Source organism: Saccostrea echinata, unplaced genomic scaffold, assembly GCF_033153115.1.
Source record: "Saccostrea echinata isolate AGI-Se365-2 ecotype Australia unplaced genomic scaffold, CSIRO_AGI_Sech_v1 ptg000029l, whole genome shotgun sequence".
Lineage (NCBI taxonomy): Eukaryota > Metazoa > Mollusca > Bivalvia > Ostreida > Ostreidae > Saccostrea > Saccostrea echinata.
Window position 1 is genome coordinate 3,377,098 of NW_026889778.1, and position 26,242 is coordinate 3,403,339.

The window sequence follows — 26,242 nt, forward strand, 5'->3', positions numbered from 1 at the left end:
TTTTCGTTTCAGCATCAGACATATTTGGTGTCTACAGGTGTGTGGACCCCATCCCCCTCCTTAATTCCCCCTCAGGAAATTCTGCATCCGCATACATGGTATGTTTTTGCTATCAGTACAAATGATGTAGCTTTTTTTACCCTTGAAGAACAGCGTTCACAGCACATTATGTTTTTTTTTTTGAGGGGGGGGATTGTAGGGACCGAAACGACCTGTAACCCATTAATCAATATAAACACACCAAAGACTAAGACACTGAACATAAACTTCCGGTACATTGACAGACACGTGCAATACTTGAAAACAAAACCAGGTAATGATGTTTATTGCTGTGAGATTTTGCATATAAAAAGGGGCACGTTAACAAATGTTGTGGTGATGTGTCGGTCAGTCTTCATGTAAATAATATATTCAAAAGATTGGCTCTCCCACATTTTTGGGTCCAATTTAATCCATAAAACAAGCAGAATATAAGATTATCTGGCCAGTACAAAATGTTACTTCCGACAAATCTCGCTGAGATTCAGTATTTGACTGCGCATAAATACACAGTTCTTTTTATGGGTTTTTGGTGGTGTTCCCTGTTTGGTGACATTCCTTTCAAAATGCTTCCTCTTCTCCGTTTTTTGTCTGTTTGATTTCAGTAAATTTTGGCATCATACTCAATATTAAGGACCACACTGAAATAAATCATTTTTTAGACACTTAATGAGTTCGATGAACGATTTTGTCATGCTAAAAATAATCGTTTGTACATTCTTTACAGTACTAGTTTCAAGCCTGCAGCACAAACTCTTTTAGATCATTTTTTATTGTATTGCTAATAAACAGGTTGGGCTCACCCCACCAAGTGGTCATTTATCCCCCATTTGGTGGACAATCTCCCATATCGGAGACGAATTTTACTGACCATTTAGGAGAGAAAAATGGTTGTGTTCAATTCCATAGAATGGCGTGGAATGGCGCATAATTTTAAACCATGTAGAATAAAATATAGATATTTATCGGTGTTCTGAGTGAAAAAAATCGGAAATTCAATGTGCAATATTTTTGCGAAGAGTCGTTAAAAAATTTGACAAAAAACGTCACGTATGTAAACAAGTGCAACGTTTCTTCATTTTTATTTAAAAAGAAAATTCCCTCCTTCTCCAACGATGCTGCACCTGTCAATCATGTTCTTTACTTTCTATTTTGATTATCCGGGCAACCAGTCAAATAATGCAAACCAATAAAAATGATGATCTTTTTTTAACCTGGTCTAAAGTTGGATTTTACTACAGAGGCACATTTGTGTCAATTTTCAATTAGGAAATCAAAAGAAAAATAAATTTTCTTCTTCATTTCATTTTATTTTGTACGCAATAGCTTTGTTCTCTATAAAAATAGTAAATGAAGTTAGATTATGATTTAATAATTGTTTTAAAATGATGTACTTGGAACGAAAACAAGAATAATTGCAAAAGCCACTTTGTAAATCTTTTATTGAAAATTATTTATCAAATATATTAAATTCATCATTAATATACATTTTAAACCACAAAACTTCGCATGGAATATGCAACTTCATCCTAAAAGAAAAATAACAACAGATATTACGTTCAAGTCTAGAAAAATTAAACTTTATAGCAATAAGTGCCCACCATATCAGTAAAGTAATGAGGAGCTCATGTTTAACGGGATTTTATGGAAATAAATATTGACGAAGATCCAAAAAGCGATTGAAACTTAACTTATCAAGAGTTAAACTACTGGATAAAATAGAATTTTTATCCTAGTAGACACAATCAAAATTTTTTTTGATCGATTGATCAAGAAGTTCGGCTGTTACGGACAACTTATGGGTATCGTTTTTAGGAAGTTATGGAGAAATTCAATATGAAAAATCGACCGAACTATGTTAATTGTGCGAGGAATATGTTCACAAAAATTCCCCAATGCCTATGCAAATACGCTTTTGCTTTATTTTAACAAAGTTTGGAATAGAATAAAAAAGTCCACCATTTGGTCAGTAAAATTTGTCTCCGATATGGGAGATTGTCCACCAAACGGGGGATAAATAACCATTTGGTGGGGTGTGCCCAACCTGATAAATAGAGTCTATAATAATTAAAAAAAAAACAACAAAAGTCTTGAGAATTTTACCGTTCAATTTCCTAGCCTTTTACCTGGTCAGCCGCTCAACAGCAATGTTTATGAAGGGGTAGTTGCAGCTAAGGGAAGATGTGTCTATTTCCAAATATGAAATTATTAATTAGAATTTGGTGTGTATAAACCTCAATTAAAACCTCAGTAAGCAAATCATAATGCTTGGTAGGGTCAATGGAATGAATCAATGATGTAATATTAAACACTTCAAGGACATACTCGAGATTGCACACTTTTAATGTACCAGTAAATACCAATATTGAATTATTCTCATTATTTCATTTAAATAATTAATATAAATAAATTGGAAATGTTTTAGCTACATATTCAAGGAGTTACATGTATAGAACTTATATTAGTGAATATTGGTACCTGCTGGCTATACAAATGCACTCGCAAGCTTGTGCATTTGAACAGCCAGCTCGTGCCAATATTCACCAATTTAAGTTCAATAAGTTAACCCTATAATATATTGAAGTTATGAAATCAAATCAATAAACATGATAAAGCTGCAGTCTTATAAGAGACTTGGATCTGCCTACACTGAGGTAATGATTTATGTAGACAGTATCTGCTGACTGTTGTCTGTTAACCTTTAGTTAACCCTTACTTACTTTAGAGATGACCAAGAGTATCTGACTGCTGTCTGTTAACCCTGTAACCCTTACTTACTTTACAGATGACCAAGAGTATCTGACTGTTGTCTGTTAACCCTGTAACCCTTACTTACTTTAGAGATGACCAAGAGTATCTGACTGTTGTCTGTTAACCTTTAGTTAACCCTTACTTACTTTAGAGATGACCAAGAGTATCTGACTGCTGTCTGTTAACCCTGTAACCCTTACTTACTTTACAGATGACCAAGAGTATCTGACTGTTGTCTGTTAACCCTGTAACCCTTACTTACTTTAGAAATGACCAAGAGTATCTGACTGTTGTCTGTTAACCATGTAACCATTACTTACTATAGAGATGACCAAGAGTATCTGACTGCTGTCTTTTAACCCTGTAACCATTACTTACTTTAGAGATGACCAAGAGTATCTGACTGTTGTCTGTTAACCCTGTAACCATTACTTACTTTAGAGATGACCAAGAGTATCTGACTGTTGTCTGTTAACCCTGTAACCATTACTTACTATAGAGATGACCAAGAGTATCTGACTGTTGTCTGTTAACCCTGTAACCATTACTTACTTTAGAGATGACCAAGAGTATCTGACTGTTGTCTGTTAACCCCGTAACCATTACTTACTTTAGAGATGACCAAGAGTATCCGACTGTTGTCTGTTAACCCTGTAACCATTACTTACTTTAGAGATGACCAAGAGCATCCCACTGTTGTCTGTTAACCCCGTAACCATTACTTACTTTAGAGATGACCAAGAGCATCCCACTGTTGTCTGTTAACCATGTAACCATTACTTACTTTAGAGATGACCAAGAGCATCCGACTGTTGTCTGTTAACCCTGTAACCATTACTTACTTTAGAGATGACCAAGAGCATCCGACTGTTGTCTGTTAACCCTGTAACCATTACTTACTTTAGAGATGACCAAGAGTATCTGACTGTTGTCTGTTAACCCTGTAACCATTACTTACTATAGAGATGACCAAGAGTATCTGACTGTTGTCTGTTAACCCTGTAACCATTACTTACTATAGAGATGACCAAGAGTATCTGACTGCTGTCTTTTAACCCTGTAACCATTACTTACTTTAGAGATGACCAAGAGCATCCCACTGTTGTCTGTTAACCCCGTAACCATTACTTACTTTAGAGATGACCAAGAGCATCCGACTGTTGTCTGTTAACCCTGTAACCATTACTTACTTTAGAGATGACCAAGAGTATCTGACTGCTGTCTGTTAACCCTGTAACCATTACTTACTTTATAGATGGCCAAGAGTATCTGACTGTTGTCTGTTAACCCTGTAACCATTACTTACTTTAGAGATGGCCAAGAGCATCAGAAGCAAGCGGAAAAGAATGTTGAGAAACATAAAGAGAGAGCGGTATGCCAAGAAAGAACTAGAAAAATTGAAACAGATTGTGGCCTTGGCAGAGAAAGATAAAGATACAGAAATGACAGACCTGTATACAGGTACATGTAAGCTTTTGTCTATCAATGTGCTGCATCTTTTATTTAAAAGAAATCTTGTGATTCAAGTATACCTTTTTAACCCCCCCCAACCCCCTCAAAAAAAAAAAAAAAAACATTGGCATGATTATTTGACAAGTTCTTAGACTAAGGTGACATGGATAAAGTGAACAGTAGAGAAATATGAAGGACTGGAGTAAAATGAGAAAAAAAAACAATATGCAGATTTTTATGTATTTGGTATGTATGATCATAATCATTATATACAATTTAACAATGTACTTTCTTTTTGCCCCATGAGGGCCCTTAATTGGTCAATAAACGAATTGTATTGTATTGTAAGATTGTTTTCCAGAGTAATGCAGCATCGTCCAATCCCCACTTTACAAAAGTTGTGTCCCTTTGCAGGGTCAACCAGAAGATCAATAGGGAAAAAAAGCAGAGTCATGCTGTTTGTGTGTTCACTGTGGGAGTTACATGCATTAGTTCTAGGGGGAAAAACTCTATTCTAAACTAGTCTATTAAAGCTTATGTCCTTTCATTCTCGCTTACAGTGACAAAACCCCTGGGAAGCAAAGAGGATGCAGCAGCAGCAAAACCCTCAGGAAAGTTTTCCCCCCCCCCCCCCCCCCCAATAATCTGAATATGATGCAATTAATATTTAAAACAAGTGTCTGGTTAACATATTTTGTTATTTTCATCTGAAAATTTTTCTTGTCTGTTGGCATAAAGATGTACTGTATTATTTAATAGTTTGGCTAATTTTCTTTTTTTTTTAAATTCAGAATTAACATGGAATTATGACTTTAATTTCTGAGAAACTTTCCCAGTAAATTGGGAAACATACCAAATAAAGCTAAAATGCTTATAAAAGGAAAAAATGAAAACTTACAAGAAATAACAACATGAATGTTAAAATGTGCCAACTTATTCTAAGTTTTGCTAAAAAGTTGTTCTTGAATTAACTTCATCAGGAATTTAAACTTGTATTATAGTTGCAGTTAGAACCTGTCTGATAAACAGTGAAATGATCTTACTAGATGTAGCTGTCATGGATTTTCATATTCATTAAATTTTACAGGTGATGGTATGGAAGTGGACTCCAAGCCTAGAGATTCAAAAACTCTCCGTGATGAAAATGGACATTATCCGGTGTGGATGAATTCACGACGTGTCAAAAAGCACAAGAAGAGACTGCAGGCCATCTCCAAGAAAAAAGAAAAGAAACAAAAGGCAAAAAAGAGGTGAAGATTCCAAGGAGATTATATGTTGTGTTTGTTAAGGGAGAGAATTCTTTGTGTGTTAACATTGCAACATAGCATAGTGTTTTTCTTAATGGCTAATTTTTTTGAAAAGATTTATTGGAAAAAAAAAAACAGGAAATAATAATTACTTCTTTGATAAAAGAAGTAAATAAATTGCTAATTTTTGTGTCAGTTGATACAAATTGTTTGTATTTTTGATTTGTTTCACTCACTGAGATGAAGAGTGGACAGTTTAAGAAATGTAGTGGTATGTTAGGACTTTGGCAGAGCTGGGATTCATTTTCCCTTAAGGAGCCTCTTTTTTCTTGTGCATCAGAGAACTATTAAATTCAGTTGTTTAAAAATCATGTTGTTAATAAACATTGTCCATATAAGATTATTCTAGTCTTTTTTTTTTTTGGGGGGGGGGGGGGTACCAAAGTTCTTGGAATGTTTCCTTTTCCAACTGACCACACTTAATGATTCTCCAAACTGAATACTTGTTTAATGTGATAAAGGAGAAAATTTCACAGAGAATTAAATCTTTAAAATAAGATTAAGGGACATCTGTGAATGAAACACTAAGTCTTGCAAATAATTAAACAATAAAATGCTTTCTTTGGTTGTTAGTAAGGGAATTAATGTTGTAAAATACATAACCCACAATTTTTCTGCAATAGCTGCAATGGTTAATTCCCGTACTATCAAAGAAAGAAAGACATTTTATTGTTCATTTTTATGTCTGTATAAATTATCATATAAAGTAGATTTAAGTTTGTTAGATATTGGATTATTGACATGTACATTGTACGTTGTCATTTGTTTAACTGATGGAACAGCTCACTGTGCAAGAAATCTACACAAGTGGCTAGAAAAATCAATGAATTGAAAAACAACAGCATTTATGATTTGATAAATGACCACTGGTTTTCTTTAGAAATAAAGGAGGTAATATTCAGTTGTCGAAAATATTATTTTCTGTGTGATCATTGAATGATTACTTTGTAAATATTAAAATTGGAATTTTATATCTTCACTTCACACTAGTGGCCTGACAGGGCTATTAATTTAAAGTAACAATACTGCGAAGGGCATGCGATGGCATTAAAATAGAGATTCACATCAATTCTGAAATTTTCTTGGAACCTCTACGTCAATTTACATAATGTCATCAATAAACATTCATGTTCATGGCTTGTTATATTTAACGTTGAATTATGTTTGACTACTAACCATATTTTCCCCCTTAATGTGATACTGAGAAAATGCAGCAATCATGAAGCCACCATTTGCTATATTATCAGATTAAACATTTACTCAATACAACAGATTCAGAGATGAATTTATTACAAAACTTTAGATGTTATAAACTGTCATCGGTTTACATCTTTATATGGATTCACTTGATCTTTGGCTACATTCTGTAAATTGTGTAACTATTGTGTCAGTAACCACACATCTGTCAGAAAAGCACTTTCCCAGTTCATTAAACTCTTGGAATGTTTTCAAGAGAGTAGGAAGGCCAAAGCCTATATTATTCCCTTGAGCGTTCACTCTGAGGAAGATGTAACTGCTGTACCACAGCTCCAAATTATTTATCTAGCTGGTTAGTGTCACCACACAAATGGTGCAGTCTCCATTAGCATTTGTCTGGCTGGTTAGTGTCACCACATGAACGGCGCCCTCTCCCTCAGCATCCGTACACTGTACTGTCTCCACTCTCGCTGTGTGATCCACAATTCCTGGGTCGTGTCCAGACAAGCCAAGATGGCCGCTCCTTTCCAGCAAACCATGCGGGGATCCATGTCCTGTCAGAATGACAAGTATGTAAAAAGTGAAAGTATGTCAGGGGTCAAATGTGTACTTATTACGTACTAGTCACATGCACTTTCCAACTTGAAGGTCAAACAATATGCCTAAGATGCACTGTGATGGTAAAAAAAATAATGTCATGATTTATCTATGCATGATAAATAAATTTCTTGTAAGGTAATGAACAGAATAGGTCTTCCACAATAGATTGATTCATTGACATTTGTTTTTCCATTTACAAGAATCAAAGGTCAAGGTCAAACACAGAGCCATTATGTCATCCTGATATAATTTTGTGTGTAGTTTGATTACTATGCTGTGGATTACCCTTAACAGCTAAACAAAATTTTTGACACAAACTGGACATACACATGTAGATGAGATTTTTTTCTTTGCTGTCCAGCCAGAAATTGACTTACCTTTGGTCTGGTGAAGACGTCCATGGTTTCCAGCATTAGTCGATACTGTGGAGGCATCCCTACCCACACCCTGTACTGAAGCCATTGCTGAGCCCCCTCAAACATCATACCTCCCCCCACAACCACAATACAGCTGTACATCTTCTTCTTAGTCTCATCATTGTCTGAAATGAAAACAGGGACCAATACAGGAAAGAATGCTGGATCTTTTTCTGCTGTTATTTAAGGAAATTTACAAAGTAATATGTAGTGAGCTTTGTTTTCTTGAAAAAACTACAATGTAATTGCTAGCGCTCTCGAGCACTAGCAACTACGTTAGTCTATATTTCTGAAATACGCATGCTCGACTTCACGGTCGGGGATTCTGGGAAAACTACTGTAGATAGACTATACAATAACAATTTCGTTTTGTCATACAAAAATAGAAATGATCCGAATTTACACTGACCTTCCCTGTCTGATATGCACGATATACATTTCGTAGGTTAGAGACAGTCAATACCAGTCTAGATCCGGATTCTGATTTTTTTTTAAATTTATTGTCTTACCTACAGATAAAAGTACAAGAAAAAATTTGGCCATATAATGCCAAGATTCTAGACATCTAGCTTTCCTTACAGTTTTACCACCTTAGTGGATAATTCCAGCAAGCTCGGAAAAAACAACAACAACAACAAAAATCTTTTTCAGAGTATGTCGGAAAGACATGTCAATTTAGTGTTTATCATCTGAAAATACATACATGTATGATCTGAAGTTTCGTGTTTTGTTGTCTAACCTGCACGTAAATGAACAAAAAGTAACAGTAACTCAGGTCTTATAAAACCAAGACTGTAATTTCTAAAGTTATAAAGAATACATAGCTTTTCTAATCTACCTTCATGGATTTTTCCGACAAGCTCGGAAAACTGCGGCAACCTCGGATATGTTTTCTGAGCTTGCCGGAAAGGCCCGAAGGTGCTCATTAGTTCTACTGACCTTTTATTTTTCACCTCGAAATTGAAATTACAGTAAAATACAGAATGCTTAAAGCACAGTAAGGAGTTATGCCATTGCCGACGTGAAGCATACTCTTAGATTCACCATTCTGAATTGTGACATCCCCCCCCCCCCCAAACTCAACCCCCAGTGCACGAATCTGCCTTCCTATTAATAATTAATCGATTCAGCAAATTTAACAAATGGTTCAGATATCTTCTTCTGTATTTTATTATGCTACAGCGCTAGCTCACCAATCTTTTTAAAAGATAAGCTTGTGATATACTAAAGTGTCCCTCAAGGGAAAGAACTCAGATTATCCACAATATGCTATTAAGGAATTAAAATACAATAACGATAAGGAGAGAATTATAAATTTTCACATAGTGAATAAAGAGAAAGATTTCATTATATTTTATATATATATATAACTTCTCCCCTCCCTCTCTCCCCCCCCCCCCCAAAAAAAAAAAGAAACACAAAAACACAAGATATTAGAGACAAAAAAAATAAATAAGTTAAAATTGTTATTCCTTAAATCTGTTAGCCTAAGTATCCACATTATTAAGTACGTGTATTTCGTCTATACTGACCACATTTATCAATACTGTGTAGAATCGCCTGGTCGACGCCCATCAGCTGTACCACAGGCTCTGACTCAGTCTCAGGCTCCTCCTCCATCTCTATGCCCCGCCCACCTTTCTGAATGTCTGTGACCTGTAGTGATTCGGCGTTATCGTTCGAGTCCTCGTCTATCTGGGGTTGAAAGGTCGAATCGTCAAACTGACCTATATTGCTCTCACTAGCATCCTTGTTATCAGAGTTGTCTTTCTTTTTTGCCAGCTTCGTCTGAAATCAAAGATTTTATAAGTAACCCATTAAACAGATGTTTTCCTCATCAGTTCAAACCTGTCTTAGTTCCCATTAATTTATAGCAAGATGTACATGTTCATATGTTTTTAACTTTTTAATAAAGATGATTCATCTGTTGCATCAAACTTAATGTAAACGTATTACATTTGGCTGTGTATTCTTGAAAGCAACTTATACTAATTCAAGTACAATGCTAAATGTCTTACACATTTAAACATAAAATAAGAACATTAAGAAATGTGCTAAATCAAATCTATGCTAACTTGTTCAAAATTAAATTTCACCCAAATATCAAAAGCCCTAAAGTCGCCCGCGTGGCACAGTGGTTAGAGCATCTGCTCTAGAGTCGCAGAGTAAGGAGTTGATCCTCACGTTGCAGGTTCGAATCCCACTGTGGGACGTGGAGACCGGTCCTTCGGATGAGACCGTATAAACCGAGGTCCCGTGTCGCAGTAGGTGCTGGCACCCAAAGATCCCTCACTGCTCAATGGCTGTAAGTGCTGAGTATAGGACAAAATTTGCAGCTCTCCACCAGCAAGTGGTGGCGTCTCCATATGAGCGAAAAATTTTCGAGAGGGACGTTAAACAACATACAAACAAACAAAAGCCCTAAATATAATACATTTATGGTAATTTGACCAAAAAAAAAACAAATTGGAAATTGTTGCGTACAAAATATTGGTCATTCTAGTTAGATTGACTTACCTCCCTTGTGGTCATTTTGAGGTAGAATTCGTCATGTGGATCCTCAGGATCCCCCTCGCTCCTCTTCTGGACATGTGCCAAGTCTCCATGTAAGGTCAAAAGGTCAGGGAAGAAGAGGCTCATGGGAGTAAGAATGACTTCCTCTCCAAGCCTGATGGGATACTTCACAATGTGCTGCTCTGGCTTCTTTATCAGGATGGAGTGCTCCTTTACTCCGCTGTCATCCTACAAAATAACAGCAGGAATGATTTGTAAGGAAGCATTTTTCTTTTGAAATTCATGTACAAATTGATTTTCAGCCTGCACTATCACACACATATTGCTCTTATAGAGGTTAGGGTAACTAACGTAAACTTTTCCATGACTCATTAATTGGTTTACTTTGACATTATACATCTGTAGTCTGTGTCTTAACAGTTTCTCTTGATTTAATTGGAAAAGCTCATATTCTATGCTGTACGTCTCATTTTAATCAGCATAAAATTACAAAGTTCAAAGCACTAGGTTTTGCAGTTCTATAGTATTCAATTGTCTTCTGGGTAAAGTTCAGAGATGTTGGTCTGGTTAATTGTAAGTCAAATGTCCTCAACCAGCTAGCGGTTTCTTTTTTTCAGAGATTTTACAATAAAAATTAATGTCAATTAATGAAATACATCTACAATTTAATGCTATTTACACCAAATGTTTATTACTTTAATCTTTTACCAATTGGTCAATCCATACACCAGTGCATTTACAGTTTTCCTCCTTAAACCTGTACCTTTACTTGTGACAGAAGCCTGATTGACATTATAAAACAGACCTGGTCTAGACTGACATTACAGTAGATACAAGTAATAGCTTTTGAAAAAGCTTGCCTGACTAATCAATCAATATCTATGGAATGTATAAGCAAGAGGTGCTAAACGTTTCTGTCTTCAAGGAGCGATATAGTTGCGATACTTCATTACACAAGATATACAATTGACTTTCTCAAATGTCATAACCAAATATTACAGATTAAAGAATATCTAATCTAAGACATGCCACAGTTTGGTCATTTATTAGTCAGCCCACAGGCTGACTAGTTACGTTGGGAGGACACTGCAAGTGCGCTTGTGTAGATTAGAATTCTGGGAAAAATAAATAGACGAGTACTAGTCGTTCTAAAGAAATTCATACTCTCTTACCAGAGGGCGCACTTCTTCATGCACACTCTCTGGTCAGTGATAGATTGATGAGACGGCCTCTATTTATAGATTGGTCTGTTCTCTGTCTTTCTCGACGACAAAGGAAATTGCAAACAGTTTTAACAAGGAAAGTTGTCTTGAAGTGTTCGAGACAAAAATGCTTCAATGCTGCTCTACGACGCAAAGTAAATGACATGTACACTTTATACATGTAGCTAGAGCAAAATAAAATACTAATACATGTAACCCACCCACCCCTCCGAAAACGAAACTGATCACTTGTAATGATGGTCTTACTAATATTATGAATGCGTTTAAAATACATCTTCACGGACAGTTTTAAAATCGTTTACAGTTTTATTTTTCAATCAATTTCAGGACCTTACTCATTTCTTCTATTATACCGTGGGTTATTTTTATGAAATGAAAACCAGTACAGATCATGATGTCATCTTCCTTTTGCCGATTCTTTGCTCAGAACTTTACGGGAGTGAAGCCCATTCCTCTACGGGTACTTGCCTACACTCTTGTCACTGTATTAAAAGGAAACCCTTCTTCATCACAAAGCATGGAATAATATGCTCCTGGCTGACTTTCTAAGTTTTTAGCTCTACTGGTCAGAGACCAGAAGAGCTTATGCCATAGTAAGGTGTCCGTCGTCCGTCCGTCTGTCTGTCTGTCTGTCTGTCTGTCTGTCCGTCTGTCTGTAAACAATTTTTCAAAACGCTACTCCTCCTACAGTTTTGGTCCGATTTTAATATAACTTGGCACACAAGTAGACTACACTAAGATACATAATTTAGTGCATCGGTTTTTGATTTCGATGGACGGTGTTGCCATGGTTACTAAAAATAGAAATTTCTGTGAAATTCCTTTAAAACGCTACTCCTCCTACAGTTTTGGTCCGATTTCAATATAACTTGGCACACAAGTAGACTACACTAAGATACATAATTTAGTGCATCGGTTTTTGATTTCGATGGACGGTGTTGCCATGGTTACTAAAAATAGAAATTTCTGTGAAATTCCTTTAAAACGCTACTCCTCCTACAGTTTTGGTCCGATTTCAATATAACTTGGCACACAAGTAGACTACACTAAGATACATAATTTAGTGCATCGGTTTTTGATTTCGATGGACGGTGTTGCCATGGTTACTAAAAATAGAAATTTCTGTGAAATTCCTTTAAAACGCTACTCCTCCTACAGTTTTGGTCCGATTTCAATATAACTTGGCACACAAGTAGACTACACTAAGATACATAATTTAGTGCATCGGTTTTTGATTTCGATGGACGGTGTTGCCATGGTTACTAAAAATAGAAATTTCTGTGAAATTCCTTTAAAACGCTACTCCTCCTACAGTTTTGGTCCGATTTCAATATAACTTGGCACACAAGTAGACTACACTAAGATACATAATTTAGTGCATCGGTTTTTGATTTCGATGGACGGTGTTGCCATGGTCACTAAAAATAGAAATTTCTGTGAAATTCCTTTAAAACGCTACTCCTCCTACAGTTTTGGTCCGATTTCAATATAACTTGGCACACAAGTAGACTACACTAAGATACATAATTTAGTGCATCGGTTTTTGATTTCGATGGACGGTGTTGCCATGGTTACTAAAAATAGAAATTTCTGTGAAATTCCTTTAAAACGCTACTCCTCCTACAGTTTTGGTCCGATTTCAATATAACTTGGCACACAAGTACACTACACTAAGATGCATAATTTATTGCATCGGTTTTTGAATTCAATGGACGGTGTTGCCATGGTTACTAAAAATAGAAATTTCTGTGAAATTCCTTTAAAACACTACTCCTGCTACAGTTTTAGTCTGCTTCTAATATAATTAGGCATACAAGAAGACTATACTTAGATACATAATTTATTGCATTGGTTTTTGAATTCGATGAACAGTGTTGCCATGGTTACTTAAAATAGAAATTTCTGTGAAATTCCTTTAAAACGTTACTCCTCCTACAATTTTGGTCTGATTTCAATCTAATTTGGCACACAGTTAGAATACACTACGATACATAATATGTATTTCTGTTTTTTTTATTTGGGTGAATGGTGTTGTCATGGTTACCGGTACTAAAAATAGAAATTTCCGTGAAATACTTTCAAAAAGCTACTACTCCTAGTTTTCATTTGATTTCAATATAACTTGTCACAAAAGTAGACTACATTAAGATACATAATTCTATTTATTGTTGCATGTTGCAATGTTTCAAATCCAAGTGCTACTTTTGTTTTGTTATACAAACAGACCAGTAGAGCTACAGTCTCATCAGAGACTTCTGGTTTTAAAATTAAGCTAACCTTATAACATACATTACTTTGTAATATTAAAAAAAAGGTGGAAAACAGACTGAATCAAGAAGAGATGTCCCATTTACAAGGTGGAGGGAGTTAGTTTATGATTGGACTAGTCCACTTATGGGATAACCGGGAAACAAAATAGTAAAAATAATCAGCAAATCCATTGCTTTATTGTTGCCTGCCCAAATACAATGTGATATTAAAAAAATGAGATAAAATTTGAAGTTAATAAAAAAATCAAAAGTTTAGGAATCAGATTAAAAGATTAAAAGAACAAACTTTATTTATTTCCATAGAAGTTATCACACCCATTCAATAGAACAGTCCAAGAAAAAGAAGCGAAGATAATTTAATTGTGACATTTGGTGCAAAATGATTGTGTCACCCCTTTCGTAAAAGACAAATGGACTGATCCAGTAGATTAGAAATGCAGAAAAAATGTTACACGAACATGTCCGTATAAAGAATCTCAAAAAATAAACAGGTGCATGCAAAAAAACTGAAGGAAGTAAACACATCGTTATTTTGCATCAATAATATGATTCTTTCTTCTGCAAACTGTATTTGTTAAAATGCAGGTAACAAATTCCGATGTAAATCAGCTTGCACAAAATCTAGCTCACGAAGAATGGTCGCTTAGTTTCGAACCATGGAAAATTTATCCTTATACTGCCTGACACACATGGCGTCAAGCAATAACACAGACCTGGTCCAGACTGCAGTAAGTCTCCTTCATTTCCTGCAGTAAGAGACAGTCTACCGTGTTCTGAGTATCCAACTCCCTCAGGTTTATTCCCGATCTCTGGATCATGTTATGGAAACACCTCGTGATGTCACTTCCTCCATAATCCATAGTCACTCTGAAAAAAAAGAAAAAACACTCTTGTCATTTTTTATGAATATATTCTAACTTGTGTGTTTTATACCGAGCAAGCTCAATAGACAAACGTGTAAGAACAAAGAAAACTGGAACTGAAATCTGTATATTCGTAAAGCAAATTTTTGGGTGAAACCTTCCCAGAATTCCTTTGGTACCAGGATTCCAAGTGATAATGGCAAATATAACAGGCCCTCAGTTTCGTAAAGATTTAGTTTTTGCAGGGAGCTTTAAAAAAAAACAAAAAATCGTTTGAATCTATGCTATAATGCCTTTACGTTGAAGTATTGCACTTTGCCTATTTAGACTCCTTAATGGACATGCAACATTATGTGACATCACAGTTCAGACTATGTCTTGTGCAGTTCGAAGATTAAATAGTCGGATCAAAGATACAAGTGTAAGCTGTGTAAATCTGTGCTCGCCAAAACAGTCACACCGTTAAACATAATATCTTCTGTGCTATTTCATGTTTATTTCAAAATTTAGATTTATTCAGATCACATTTTCTTCCATCTTGTGCACATGTGAAATACTTCATCCTGATCAGTTCCTTCCTGCATGCTCCAAAAACAAATTACTTCTGCATAACACATAATTATTTTTTCTGAGATATTCTAATCATATTTCTACAGTTTTTGTTTGGTTCCCAATCTACTGTTTTTTCAGATTTATCTTCTACAAAACAAGTGTTTTTATCTGTTTTCCAGCAATGACCTTAGGTTTCAGTAACATGCATTTGATCTAAAATATTTTTAGTGATATGGTTCCCTGCAAAATTTTTTTTTCAGATTTCCTACTAGTGTTTGAGTGAAATACTTCATCTCCTACACACAGTTTACTTTATCTTGATTTTTTTGTGAGATACTTCACTAGTCTTTTACTTAACACACTGTTTGTCTGCTTCCCTACAATGTATTTGTTTACTACAATGTATTATTTAACTGGTTCCCTACCTCGTGTTTCGGTGAGATATTCCATCTTCTACACAACACACACTGGTTTTCTGATCGCCTATGTCTACCACACAAGCGCTGCTGACCCCAGACCCAAAGGTCGCACAAACTGATTCCTAGGAGATTATTTGGATGATTTAAACAGGGTTTTGTAACAAAAGTCTCTACCAGAAGTGTTATATCCTTTTACACTGTGATAACTCCAAGGAAAATATATTCTAAATATGACTAAGCTCACTAGCTAGAATACCATTAGACTACAGTAACTATGATACTGCTTACTGTAAACCAACAATTGAATGCAACCTATTTTAATTAGCAAATCAAGAATTGAAAGCTGATCTGCACTAATATTTGCATTCACGTTTTCCTGTTTCATACACCTTTAAAAGCCTTTAGCTGTTCCCAATCATAAATATCAGAGAGCTGGAGTTGCTCACAAATCTTGTGGATATTTCTCAAAAGCATACAAAAGTTAGTTTACAGTATCACAGTTTTGCCAATAATTTGTATATTCAGTTGGTGTTGACTCTAACAAACCTGATGGAGGATGGCACTACCAAACCCCAGTCTGTCCAACAACAGTGTCATCAGGTGCTTGGTGTGTTTGTGACTGAATACATCAGGAATCAACAACATGGCTTTATACATCTGAAACATCAACAACATGGCTTTATACATCTGAAACATCAACAACGTGGCTTTATACATCTGAAACATCAACAACACAGCTTTATACATCTGAAACATCAACAACATGGCTTTATACATCTGAAACATCAACAACATGGCTTTATACATCTGAAACATCAACAACATGACTTTATACATCTGAAACATCAACAACACAGCTTTATACATCTGAAACATCAATCAGATAATGGAATATAAAGTATAAAATACAAAATTATACATCTCTCTGTTCTCTGTCTATCAAAAAGAAATGTAAAATCCTTCTACTTAAAATATTAATTAAATTAAAATCTAAACAAGTTCCAGATTTTCCTAAAATGTAAACATTATACATGTAGATGTGACATTGATTTTAATATGAATGTAAATGTGATAAATCTTAGATGCTTCTGAATCAAGATTTGATCTTGACTTTCAATTATCTGATCTTCATATTTTACATTATAGCTTTTAGGGTTGGGGCTAGGAGTGACTTTAACCTTCAGACCTTAAAGTGATGCTAGTATTCTAGATATTTCTGTAGAATGGTCAAGGTTGACCTTGGGACTACATTAAGAATTTTAGATATTTCTGTAGATGGTTGAGTTTGACCTTGTGACCCTAAGACCCTAAAGCCATAAAAAATATTTTTAAATTTTCAGGCCAAAAATTTCAAAATTGGATGTGGCAGGCAGGTCTTTTTTTTATTTTTTTTAAAATTTTTTCTGAAGCAGGTGTTATCAGTCAACACAATGATATCAACTGATTCTTTAATGGATTTTTATTTACATTTAAGTATGAAATAGACAATAACCTTCTCTGTATAAGACATTTTTATTAGTTCATCTGCATAGAAAAGCCTGTACCTAGTGTTAACTAACATCCGTAAATGTTTCTGTAAGGTGATTAAGTTTTTCCTTGAGATCTTTGAGTGGTATATCTAGATGTTTCTGTAAGGTGATTTAGTTTTACCTTGAGATCTTTGAGTGGTATATCTAGATATTTCTGTAAGGTGATTAAGTTTTACCTTGAGATCCCTGAGTGGTATATCTAGATGTTTCTGTAGAGTGGTTAAGTTTTACCTTGAGATCTTTGAGTGGTATATCTAGATGTTTCTGTAAGGTGATTTAGTTTTACCTTGAGATCTTTGAGTGGTATATCTAGATGTTTCTGTAGGGTGGTTAAGTTTTACCTTGAGATCTTTGAGTGGTATATCTAGATGTTTCTGTAGGGTGGTTAAGTTTTACCTTGAGATCTTTGAGTGGTATATCTAGATGTTTCTGTAGAGTGGTTAAGTTTTACCTTGAGATCTTTGAGTGGTATATCTAGATGTTTCTGTAAGGTGGTTAAGTTTTACCTTGAGATCTTTGAGTGGTATATCTAGATGTTTCTGTAGTTAAGTTTTACCTTGAGATCTTTGAGTGGTATATCTAGGTGTAGATGTTTCTGTAGAGTGGTTGAGTTTTACCTTGAGATCTTTGAGTGGTATATATCTAGATGTTTCTGTAGGGTGGTTAAGTTTTACCCTGAGATCTTTGAGTGGTATATCTAGATGTTTCTGTAGGGTGGTTAAGTTTTACCATGAGATCTTTGAGTGGTATATCTAGATGTTTCTGTAGTTAAGTTTTACCTTGAGATCTTTGAGTGGTATATCTAGATGTTTCTGTAGGGTGGTTAAGTTTTACCTTGAGATCTTTGAGTGGTATATCTAAATATTTCTGTAGTTAAGTTTTTACATTGAGATGTTTGAGTGGTATATCTAGATGTTTCTGTAGGGTGATTAAGTTTTACCTTGAGATCTTTGAGTGGTATATCTAGATGTTTCTGTAAGGTTAAGTTTTACCTTGAGATCTTTGAGTGGTATATCTAGATGTTTCTGTAGGGTGGTTAAGTTTTACCTTGAGATCTTTGAGTGGTATATCTAGATGTTTCTGTAAGGCTGTGGCCCAGATTGCCTCTATATCTGCCAGCACAGCTGTCAGTGTGCCTCCCGGACCATCATGAATGTTTAGCCTCCCCCACCTCATTGGCCAGTGAAGATTATAATTGTCTGCTGGATTCACATACATGGCCTAGTAAGAGATTTTAACTTAATAGTTCAATCTTGGCATAAAATATTGTATTTTCGGTTCATATCTTACATTGATGGAAGAGTCCATGTTTTAAAAAAAATCTTTCCTACACAAAGCTTTAAAAAACTGAATATAAGTAGTTCAGAAACAGCTTTGAACTCTGACCTCTTGACCCACGATGATGGGTGGCTGGCTGTCAGTCTTCGTCCACATCTGTTGACAGATGACCTCTGTCCTCTGACCTTTGACCCCATGGTTATGATTATATAACTACAATGTAAGAAATTTCAAATGTGAATCTCATTATCACTTAAACCCTGATGATAAAAAGAAGAAATGAAAGAGGTAAACTTGGATCTTGTACATGGAAGATTTGATCTCTGTGTAGGATAAGCAGCATTACATGAGATTAGGAAGTTTTTACTTTGTTACCTAGAGTCTTCAGCTCGGAACAGGAGTTAGAATTCTGTGGTACTAATGTTGACTAGAAGTTGAGGACATCAGAATTCTGTGGCACAGTGTAATTATATTGACTAGAAGTCTGAAGGGTACCTTAACTTTGATACTTTTTACATACAAGGTGGGTTTTTATTTTTTAGCTTCATAAATTAAGGCTACAGATACCTTATGTTAAAATCAACTCCTTTGAGTATGTAAACCCAATTATTCAGGATATCTAGAATGTATTTGTATTTTCCTTATCTTTTCAGTAAATCAAGAACAAATAATTTGTGTTAAGCAGTTAATATTTGATATTGGAACTTTTAAAATGCCCTCTTTAATATCTATTCAGCAATTTATTTCAATGCTGACAAAAATTTTTGGTCCAAGGCAAAAAACTATGGTGGTCAGGAAATATGAATTCAGATAATTTTCTTCTGGCCTAAGTAGTACATGTACTCATAGATCTCCTGTTTGTCCTTTGGCTAGTTTTTGCTCAGTGAATACACACCTGTTTAACTGAGGAAGTCTGTCTGTATTCTCCAGTGGACATTGGTCTGGCAGCCACAGTCTCTTCTGCCTGTTTTAGTCCGACCTTGAACTGCAGCTTGGCCTCTGAATGCTGTTATTATGGGTACAAATACAAACATTGAATTGTGGGTTTTACATGTATATATGTTGAGCAGTAATTTTAAGTTCTGTATTAAAACTGATTTACAATAAGTACTGTTATGGAACTGATACTATGAACTTAAATGGAGGTACGTAGAATTTAGCTGCAGAACTGTAGCTCTCTCCTTGAGAAAATTCGGACAGACAAAGCAGAGAGCTACAGATCCAAGTGTTGTAAAAACCTTCGTTTTACCCTCGCTTCGGGTATTATTTCTTGTAGTTAATGCTTTCCCCTGCTTTAAAAGTGGTATCCAATAATTATCCATATATTTTACTCCTATTCCTGACACTTTATTTACCTTTCAACAGTTCCGGACGGCCCGTATGTGGTTTTGGAATATATCAGTTTAAAAAATGCATTCCGACGTCTACGTTGGTGTCATCCAGAAACAACACGCCCGAGTTTTATTTATCTCATTTCTTTTTTACATACATGTTGTATTCTAATCTTTATAGACAATATACATGATATTTAAACCTCCTGATATTTTTATTTACATTTTCTTGACAAGTATATGTTCTTTGAATTACCTCTTTTCGCACAACCCCCAATAACATGGACATTGGAATGAGAATTTTTTAAACCGACATTTCAAAACCATAAAGGGCTGTTCGAGACCATTGAAAGGTAAATAAAGTATCAGGAATAGGAGTAAAATATATGGATAATTATTGGATACCACTGTTAAAGCAGGGGAAAGCACTGAATACAAGAAATAATACCCGAAGCGAGCGACAAAAAAGTGGTGGCGTAAATCGAAGGTTTTTACAACGCTTGGATCTGTAGCTCTCTGCTTTGTCTGTCCAAATTTTCTCAAGCAGAGAGCTACAGTTCTGCAGCTACGTAGAATTGTGTTAAGCAGTAATAAACATAAATGAAAAAGTATTAAAACTTCAGCAATGTTATAGAACTGTGAATTAAAACAGAGGTATACTGAAAAGTGTAGCAGTAAAGTGTCACAACTGATTTTAATCAGTCTTATTATGAAACAGAGGTATACCGGTACTTACAACACATTCTGGTCTTAGTATGAGTGAACCTGAGGCTTTCGTCTGTGAGATTCTCTTTCTGGCTATACACTGCGGGATGGTTACGGGCAGTGGGTCTGATGCTCGGCCAATACGCAGATTCAAAGAACCAGGGTGAATGATGACAATTGTGGAGGTCTGAACGGGCTAATGATACACAACAAAATAAGCACTTAATTAAATGTACATCATAGATAGGATTTATACATAACAAAATCAAAGGTAAACTTAATAATCCTAAATATTTATATCAAATCGACATGTATACTTTTTATTTTAATTTTCTCCATAAGTTGACAATAGACTTCATAATTAAAAACAAATAAGAATAAACATCTCAACCGTAATGAAATGTCTAATTAAGGGTAGTTCGTCGACTGAAATCCTATATTCTAGTACTGTCAATGTAATTTTAAAGGTAAGCAAAGAAAACTATTCAAATATTCCGATATCATGTCGATAACTGCAGTCAGAAGCTTTAAAAACACTGTTAGATCTCTGTTATTTATGTCTCTGGATCCACCTGTGTGGTGTATCAATATTTTAACAAGTCTGTACAGAGATTCTGACGATTTTAATTTAATGTATCTTGTCTGGCTTACCTCGGTAATGGGCTCTGGATTTTGAATATACAATCTTTTTGTTGCATTTGATGGCATACTGCATGGATTAAATTTATCAAAACAACCCCTCAAAACATGAGACCATTCTACTTTCGTTTTAAAATGAAAGTTGCACGGAGATGTTAATTCTTACTTTACATATTCGATTTTTTTAAATTTACAATATTGTAAATGATGTTTATATTGTATTTGTTGTTAAATAATATTACAATTTAAATTTTATGGTGATTTTTTTCTTTTTCTTTCTTTCTTTTTTTTTTGTCATTTTCTATTTCGACAAGGGTTAAGAACTAGTCGAAGGGGAATATTACGTTATTAACACAGGCACTTGTTTGTGTAATAATTTTTTTAACCCATAGTATAATTATTATACTATGGGTTAAAATAATTATTACACAGACAAATGCTGTGGTTATTAAGTAGCAACTTTTTTCGATTTTTTTTTTTTTTTTTTTTTTTTTTTTTTTTTTGAATACATTAACATAGTTATGGAAGATTTGACTACATTTCAGAAAAAAGGGAGGGGGTGGGGGTCAGTGAAATCTCTTACGTACATCTATATGAATCGATATAAACTGAATATGTATCAAGAAAAACAGTTAGAGGAAGGAAATATGGATAAAGCGCTGCGCACATGGCATATTGACGGGGTTTGTAAACTTTATTTATGGGACTTTTGGGCATGGAATATATCATGATACTAGAGTTACTTTTCTTTGCTTGTTACAAAAACTTACAATATATTCGACTTTTGCCAACTACATATAATTTTCTGTGGATTTTTAGATACATTTTCATTCTACAATTTTTACATATGAATATTTCACATGATATTTATTTACTACGTGCTTCCATTAATATTTCGTAACCGGAAACAATTCACAATATAAAATTGATGCAAATCGTCAAATCGGCCGCAAACAAAACGTAATATTTAAAGAAAAGCCTTTTCACAAGCAAACTTTTAAGGAAAGCGCAAGATATTCAAAGCTGATTGAGTGAACATTTTATTTCAGGATACAGCCCCCCCCCCCCCCCAAAGAAAAGAGCAAAAATTGCAAGGAAAAAAAAAAGATTTCGGTGCTTTTGTTCATCAAATTGATTTATCGATAAGAAAATCAGTGACATGTAAATGATGTTAAATATATATTCAAATCTACAGATGAACCGCGTTCTGAAACCCTGATCTTTGTCACGTGATGATGCCGATCGGCGCGGCGATGGACATCACAATAAAATGCAAAGTGTAGAAAAAATATCCTTGTTTCATTCGCAGCTGTAACATATACAACATTATTTTTAATAGTTTTACGAACTTTTCATTTTTTATTCATCACTTTTACCACTGTTATTCTTATCCAGAAAATCATAACGATTTGTGTTCTTATCTTACACTCTCCCAAGTCGGGGAGTACCTACATGTACTGTAAAACTTCTTTATAAAATCAAAAATTAATAATTATCTGATGTATAATGAAAATTGAAATAATACGTAAAAACAACATTTAAGACTTTATTTCAAGCAAGTTTTTAAAATATTTTACTCTAATTTTTATACATGTTATCATCAACGAATTAATTTATCGGACTAAAAATGAAATTACACCTCATTTCCCCCATGCGCACTTTTTAATTAGTAATTTTTGAATGACATGTCAAACGTTGCAATTCGATTTCCATTTGTATAGTTTTTCATTTGTATTGTATAATTTTGTGTAATTTTCCGTCTGTTGTTTATTATTTTCCATTTTCTATTTGTAATTTTTTCCATTTGTTTTATATAATTCTCCGTTTGTTGTTACAGTATAATTTTCCATTTGTATTGTATAATTTTCCATTTGTATTGTATAATTTTCCAGATAAAAAATACAAAACAGATGGAATATTATAGAGTACAAATCGAAAATTATAGAATATTATACATTACAAAACGAAAATTATACATTACAAAACGAAAATTATACAATACAAAAGGAAAATTATACAATACAAAAAGAAAATTACAGAATGCAAATGAAAAGTTATTGAATACAAATGAAAAATTATACAATACAAATGGAAAATTACGCCATACAATGGAAAATTATATACAAATGGAAATTTTACAATGCAAATGAAATAATGTACAATACAAATGGAAAATAATAGAATGCAAATGGAAAATCATAGAATACAAATGAAAAATTATACAATACAAATGGAAAATTTTACAATGCAAATGAAATAATGTACAATACAAATGGAAAATAATAGAAAGCAAATGGGAAATCATAGAATACAAATGAAAAATTATACAATACAAATGGAAAATTTTACAATGCAAATGGAAAGGAAAATATATCGAATTGACATGCCATACTTTTGCACTACCACACAAATGGTTGAAAACAAGTTAACGTTCACATACGGAGAAATTGTGTGCAATTTATTCATGAGATTGCTTCCACGTGATTTATTTCTCATTAATATTAATAAGATACCGCATAGACTCGAAATTCCATTTTTTATGTTAAAACCTACAAAGCCTGTTTCGGTTTGTTCTTTTCTTCAAGGCTCATAGTTACATGTGGGTAGAAATTTGTGTGAATAACAGCTGACGACTCAGAACACCGTTTTCCCTATATAAAGAAGGTCACACTAATGCAAAAAATTGCCGATTTCAAATTAAAAAGGCGGTCGTAACTCCTCATGGAATGGTAAAACATATGTATTTTATAAAAATAGGCTCTCTCCTGCACCTCTTAATCGGCGGAAGAACTCCGTCAACTTGTAATAAACACTTACATTTTCTCATAAAAAAAATTATAAAAACAACAATTCTGTGCTCTTTCCTTCATTAAAACAATATACTCTCGCTTCGAATTTTCAAATCAAAAAGGCGGTCGCAACATTCACTTTGGTATCAACAATCTTGTAATTTCCGGTAGAAGATAATATGTTGACGGTGCGACCGTTGGGGCGAGCGCATCCTTCATTATTAAGATCCGCCTCTTCAAACCGCACGAGACATTTGGAACGTCTAGACTGTGACGTCACATGACGTCGTATGTTAGCTGCATTTCCATCAACAAAGTTTAAAAAGTGCAATGATTTTAACAAAGAACGTTTAATCTACTATCTGTATGCAATATCCATTAAATTAAGGTGAGTTTATTTTGTGTGAATTTTTAGTTGTTGTTACCACGCGAACGAAGTTAGCAGCGAGAACAAGAAGCGATGCATTTTGGGTCCAGAAAATTCTATTGAATGAATGTGCAGTTGTCCGAATTTTCTCTTCGCCGAGGCGTTGTCGTTAGAGCTCGCAGTGACGAGCGGCGCTTCGCTCGCTGCGCTCGCTATGAAGAAGAATCAAACCATCGGCGGAAGAACTTTATCCGAAATAGTTAGGATAAAAAAAATTGCGATTTTGTGTATTTTCTCTATATAAACCTTTATAAATTCGGCTTAACACATTTCCAATTAATGCTTTGTGTAATTAAAGGCACTACAAGTATATATAAAATTGTATGAGTAACTCTACCCCCCCCCTTTTGCCCACGAACACAGCACTTGAAGCCATCATTCGAAATTGTCATATATAAAATAATCATATTTTAAACTTAATGAAAGCGATATGATGCCAACCATTTAAAGACAGTTTTGATATCCTCCCCACGCACCGACTGTGGTTTTCAAAGTCTATTAACCTACCTTTTCAGCCTATCTTATTCACAGTTTATGGTGCTATATATATAGTGTTTGAATTAGATCACCCAAATGTTAGCGCCTCAACAGAATAGTGAAAGAGGTATATTTGTCGACTATCGAGACAAAATTGTTTCTCTAATTCAACAGTCAAGAAACAAAAATCTGTGGAACCATTTAAGTGGCAGCAGTTCCAATATTGGCATAAAATGAGTGATTGGCAAGCAGCTACTCTGGAGAAGTCAAAATTGCAGAAAGGTTTAAAATTTAGAGTAAGGTGGACTTATAAGATAAGGCATAATCACTTTTGTACATAGGTATGGAAAATACCTTTGGTCAAATATGACTTTCTGCACATGGAAGGTTACATCATCATACCAGATACATGTGTATATAGAAAGGAATGATCGACGAATTATCAATTACTGTCAGTGTTATTTTACCGATAAATGGTCAAGTAAAATTGCCCAAGTTGGTCTCTTTAATTAAGCTGGTCTGTAGGGTGGGCAAGAAGACCAGGGCAACGCGCTAAATATGTCCTTCTTTATTTCCTAGCGGGGGCATAAATCAACTTGAACGTTATCTAGAAATCAAAGAGGTGGATAAACTTAGATATTTAAAAGAGTGGAGTAATCGAAAAACATACACAGAAGTTTATTCGAATCAGTGCACTTCAACGCGGGCGACAAATTCTCAGTGACTGCCTTTGATGGTGCAGGTTGGGGATTTGGGCGCTAATACCTCGGGGGTCTACGGCTTGACTCGCCAAAGCCTCAACTGGTCTCTTGTGTGTTGCGCTCCTCTCGAGGCTGATAACGCTGTCCTGGGTTGTCTAGGGACGGTGTAAGCCACAACACGCACTTGTCTGGCTGCAGACCGATTTCGCCATGTCTCTGGAGATTGGGGTCTCACGATATGCTGGAAAGGGGTAAACAAACTTATTGATGCCTATTAGCCCACGTTTGCAAAATACCACCATTGTAACACCTTTCAACGAGTTAAAGTCTCACTCCTGGTATTTCTTTGAACTGGAACATTTGGTACACACATTATTGAAAAAGTACTTAAGTTGTAAGAACTAGAATTCCAACTTTCCTCTTGAAAAGATGAAACACAATCTTGATCTCTGTGCTATGGTATAAGGATACACTTTTAAATTTGGGGCGAATTAAGTGTACACTAGCTTTTAATAAGTTATCAAAGATTCGATGGCCTAAAAGGATACGCGCCTCTTTTAGAATTTTAAAGAGCACAGCATGATACTTAATAAACGTTTAATGCCTATATTTGGCTGCAAAATGGTGCTAGTGGTTACGTGTGAAGAATTATAAATTCATTCTTTGCTTATCAACGGCAATTCTATCTGCATTTCGGGAAAAATGTATATCAGTGTAAACTAATCAATTCTTTCAGAGGTATATATACAGTCCAAGACATCAA

The 26,242-nt window shown here is 34.7% G+C and overlaps 2 protein-coding genes across 2 annotated transcripts in view; one reads left to right on the forward strand and one right to left on the reverse strand.

Annotated features, from left to right (window-relative positions):
• Positions 1–36: 36 nt before the first annotated feature.
• Positions 37–5,892, forward strand: LOC133195492 (18 kDa learning-associated protein of slug-like). The gene is made up of 4 exons (XM_061331348.1): positions 37–98; positions 4,102–4,251; positions 4,803–4,856; positions 5,330–5,892. The coding sequence occupies exons 2-4, from the start codon at positions 4,104–4,106 to the stop codon at positions 5,494–5,496; spliced, it is 369 nt and encodes a 122-aa protein (XP_061187332.1). The 5' UTR covers positions 37–98; positions 4,102–4,103; the 3' UTR covers positions 5,497–5,892.
• A 930-nt stretch (positions 5,893–6,822) lies between these two features.
• Positions 6,823–26,242, reverse strand: part of LOC133195481 (actin-related protein 8-like) — a 239,032-nt gene continuing 219,612 nt past the window's right edge. Inside the window, exons 2-13 of the mRNA XM_061331334.1 lie at positions 21,098–21,185; positions 20,478–20,642; positions 19,306–19,416; positions 18,519–18,623; positions 18,180–18,353; positions 16,150–16,260; positions 15,610–15,725; positions 14,483–14,636; positions 10,280–10,504; positions 9,295–9,550; positions 7,724–7,887; positions 6,823–7,300 (exon numbers count right to left, since the gene is read on the reverse strand). Coding sequence (XP_061187318.1) covers positions 7,157–7,300; positions 7,724–7,887; positions 9,295–9,550; positions 10,280–10,504; positions 14,483–14,636; positions 15,610–15,725; positions 16,150–16,260; positions 18,180–18,353; positions 18,519–18,623; positions 19,306–19,416; positions 20,478–20,642; positions 21,098–21,154 — 1,782 coding nt within the window. The 5' untranslated portion in view covers positions 21,155–21,185 and the 3' untranslated portion in view covers positions 6,823–7,156. The remainder of the gene's footprint in view (positions 7,301–7,723; positions 7,888–9,294; positions 9,551–10,279; positions 10,505–14,482; positions 14,637–15,609; positions 15,726–16,149; positions 16,261–18,179; positions 18,354–18,518; positions 18,624–19,305; positions 19,417–20,477; positions 20,643–21,097; positions 21,186–26,242) is intronic.

Excerpts from the sequence above, each read along its gene's own strand:
- LOC133195492 (XM_061331348.1), top strand. The coding sequence starts at position 4,104 with ATGGCCAAGAGCATCAGAAGCAAGCGGAAAAGAATGTTGAGAAACATA. Across the intron at positions 4,252-4,802 it reads AATGACAGACCTGTATACAG|TGACAAAACCCCTGGGAAGC; the intron begins GTACATGTAAGC and ends TCTCGCTTACAG. Across the intron at positions 4,857-5,329 it reads AGCAGCAAAACCCTCAGGAA|GTGATGGTATGGAAGTGGAC; the intron begins AGTTTTCCCCCC and ends TAAATTTTACAG.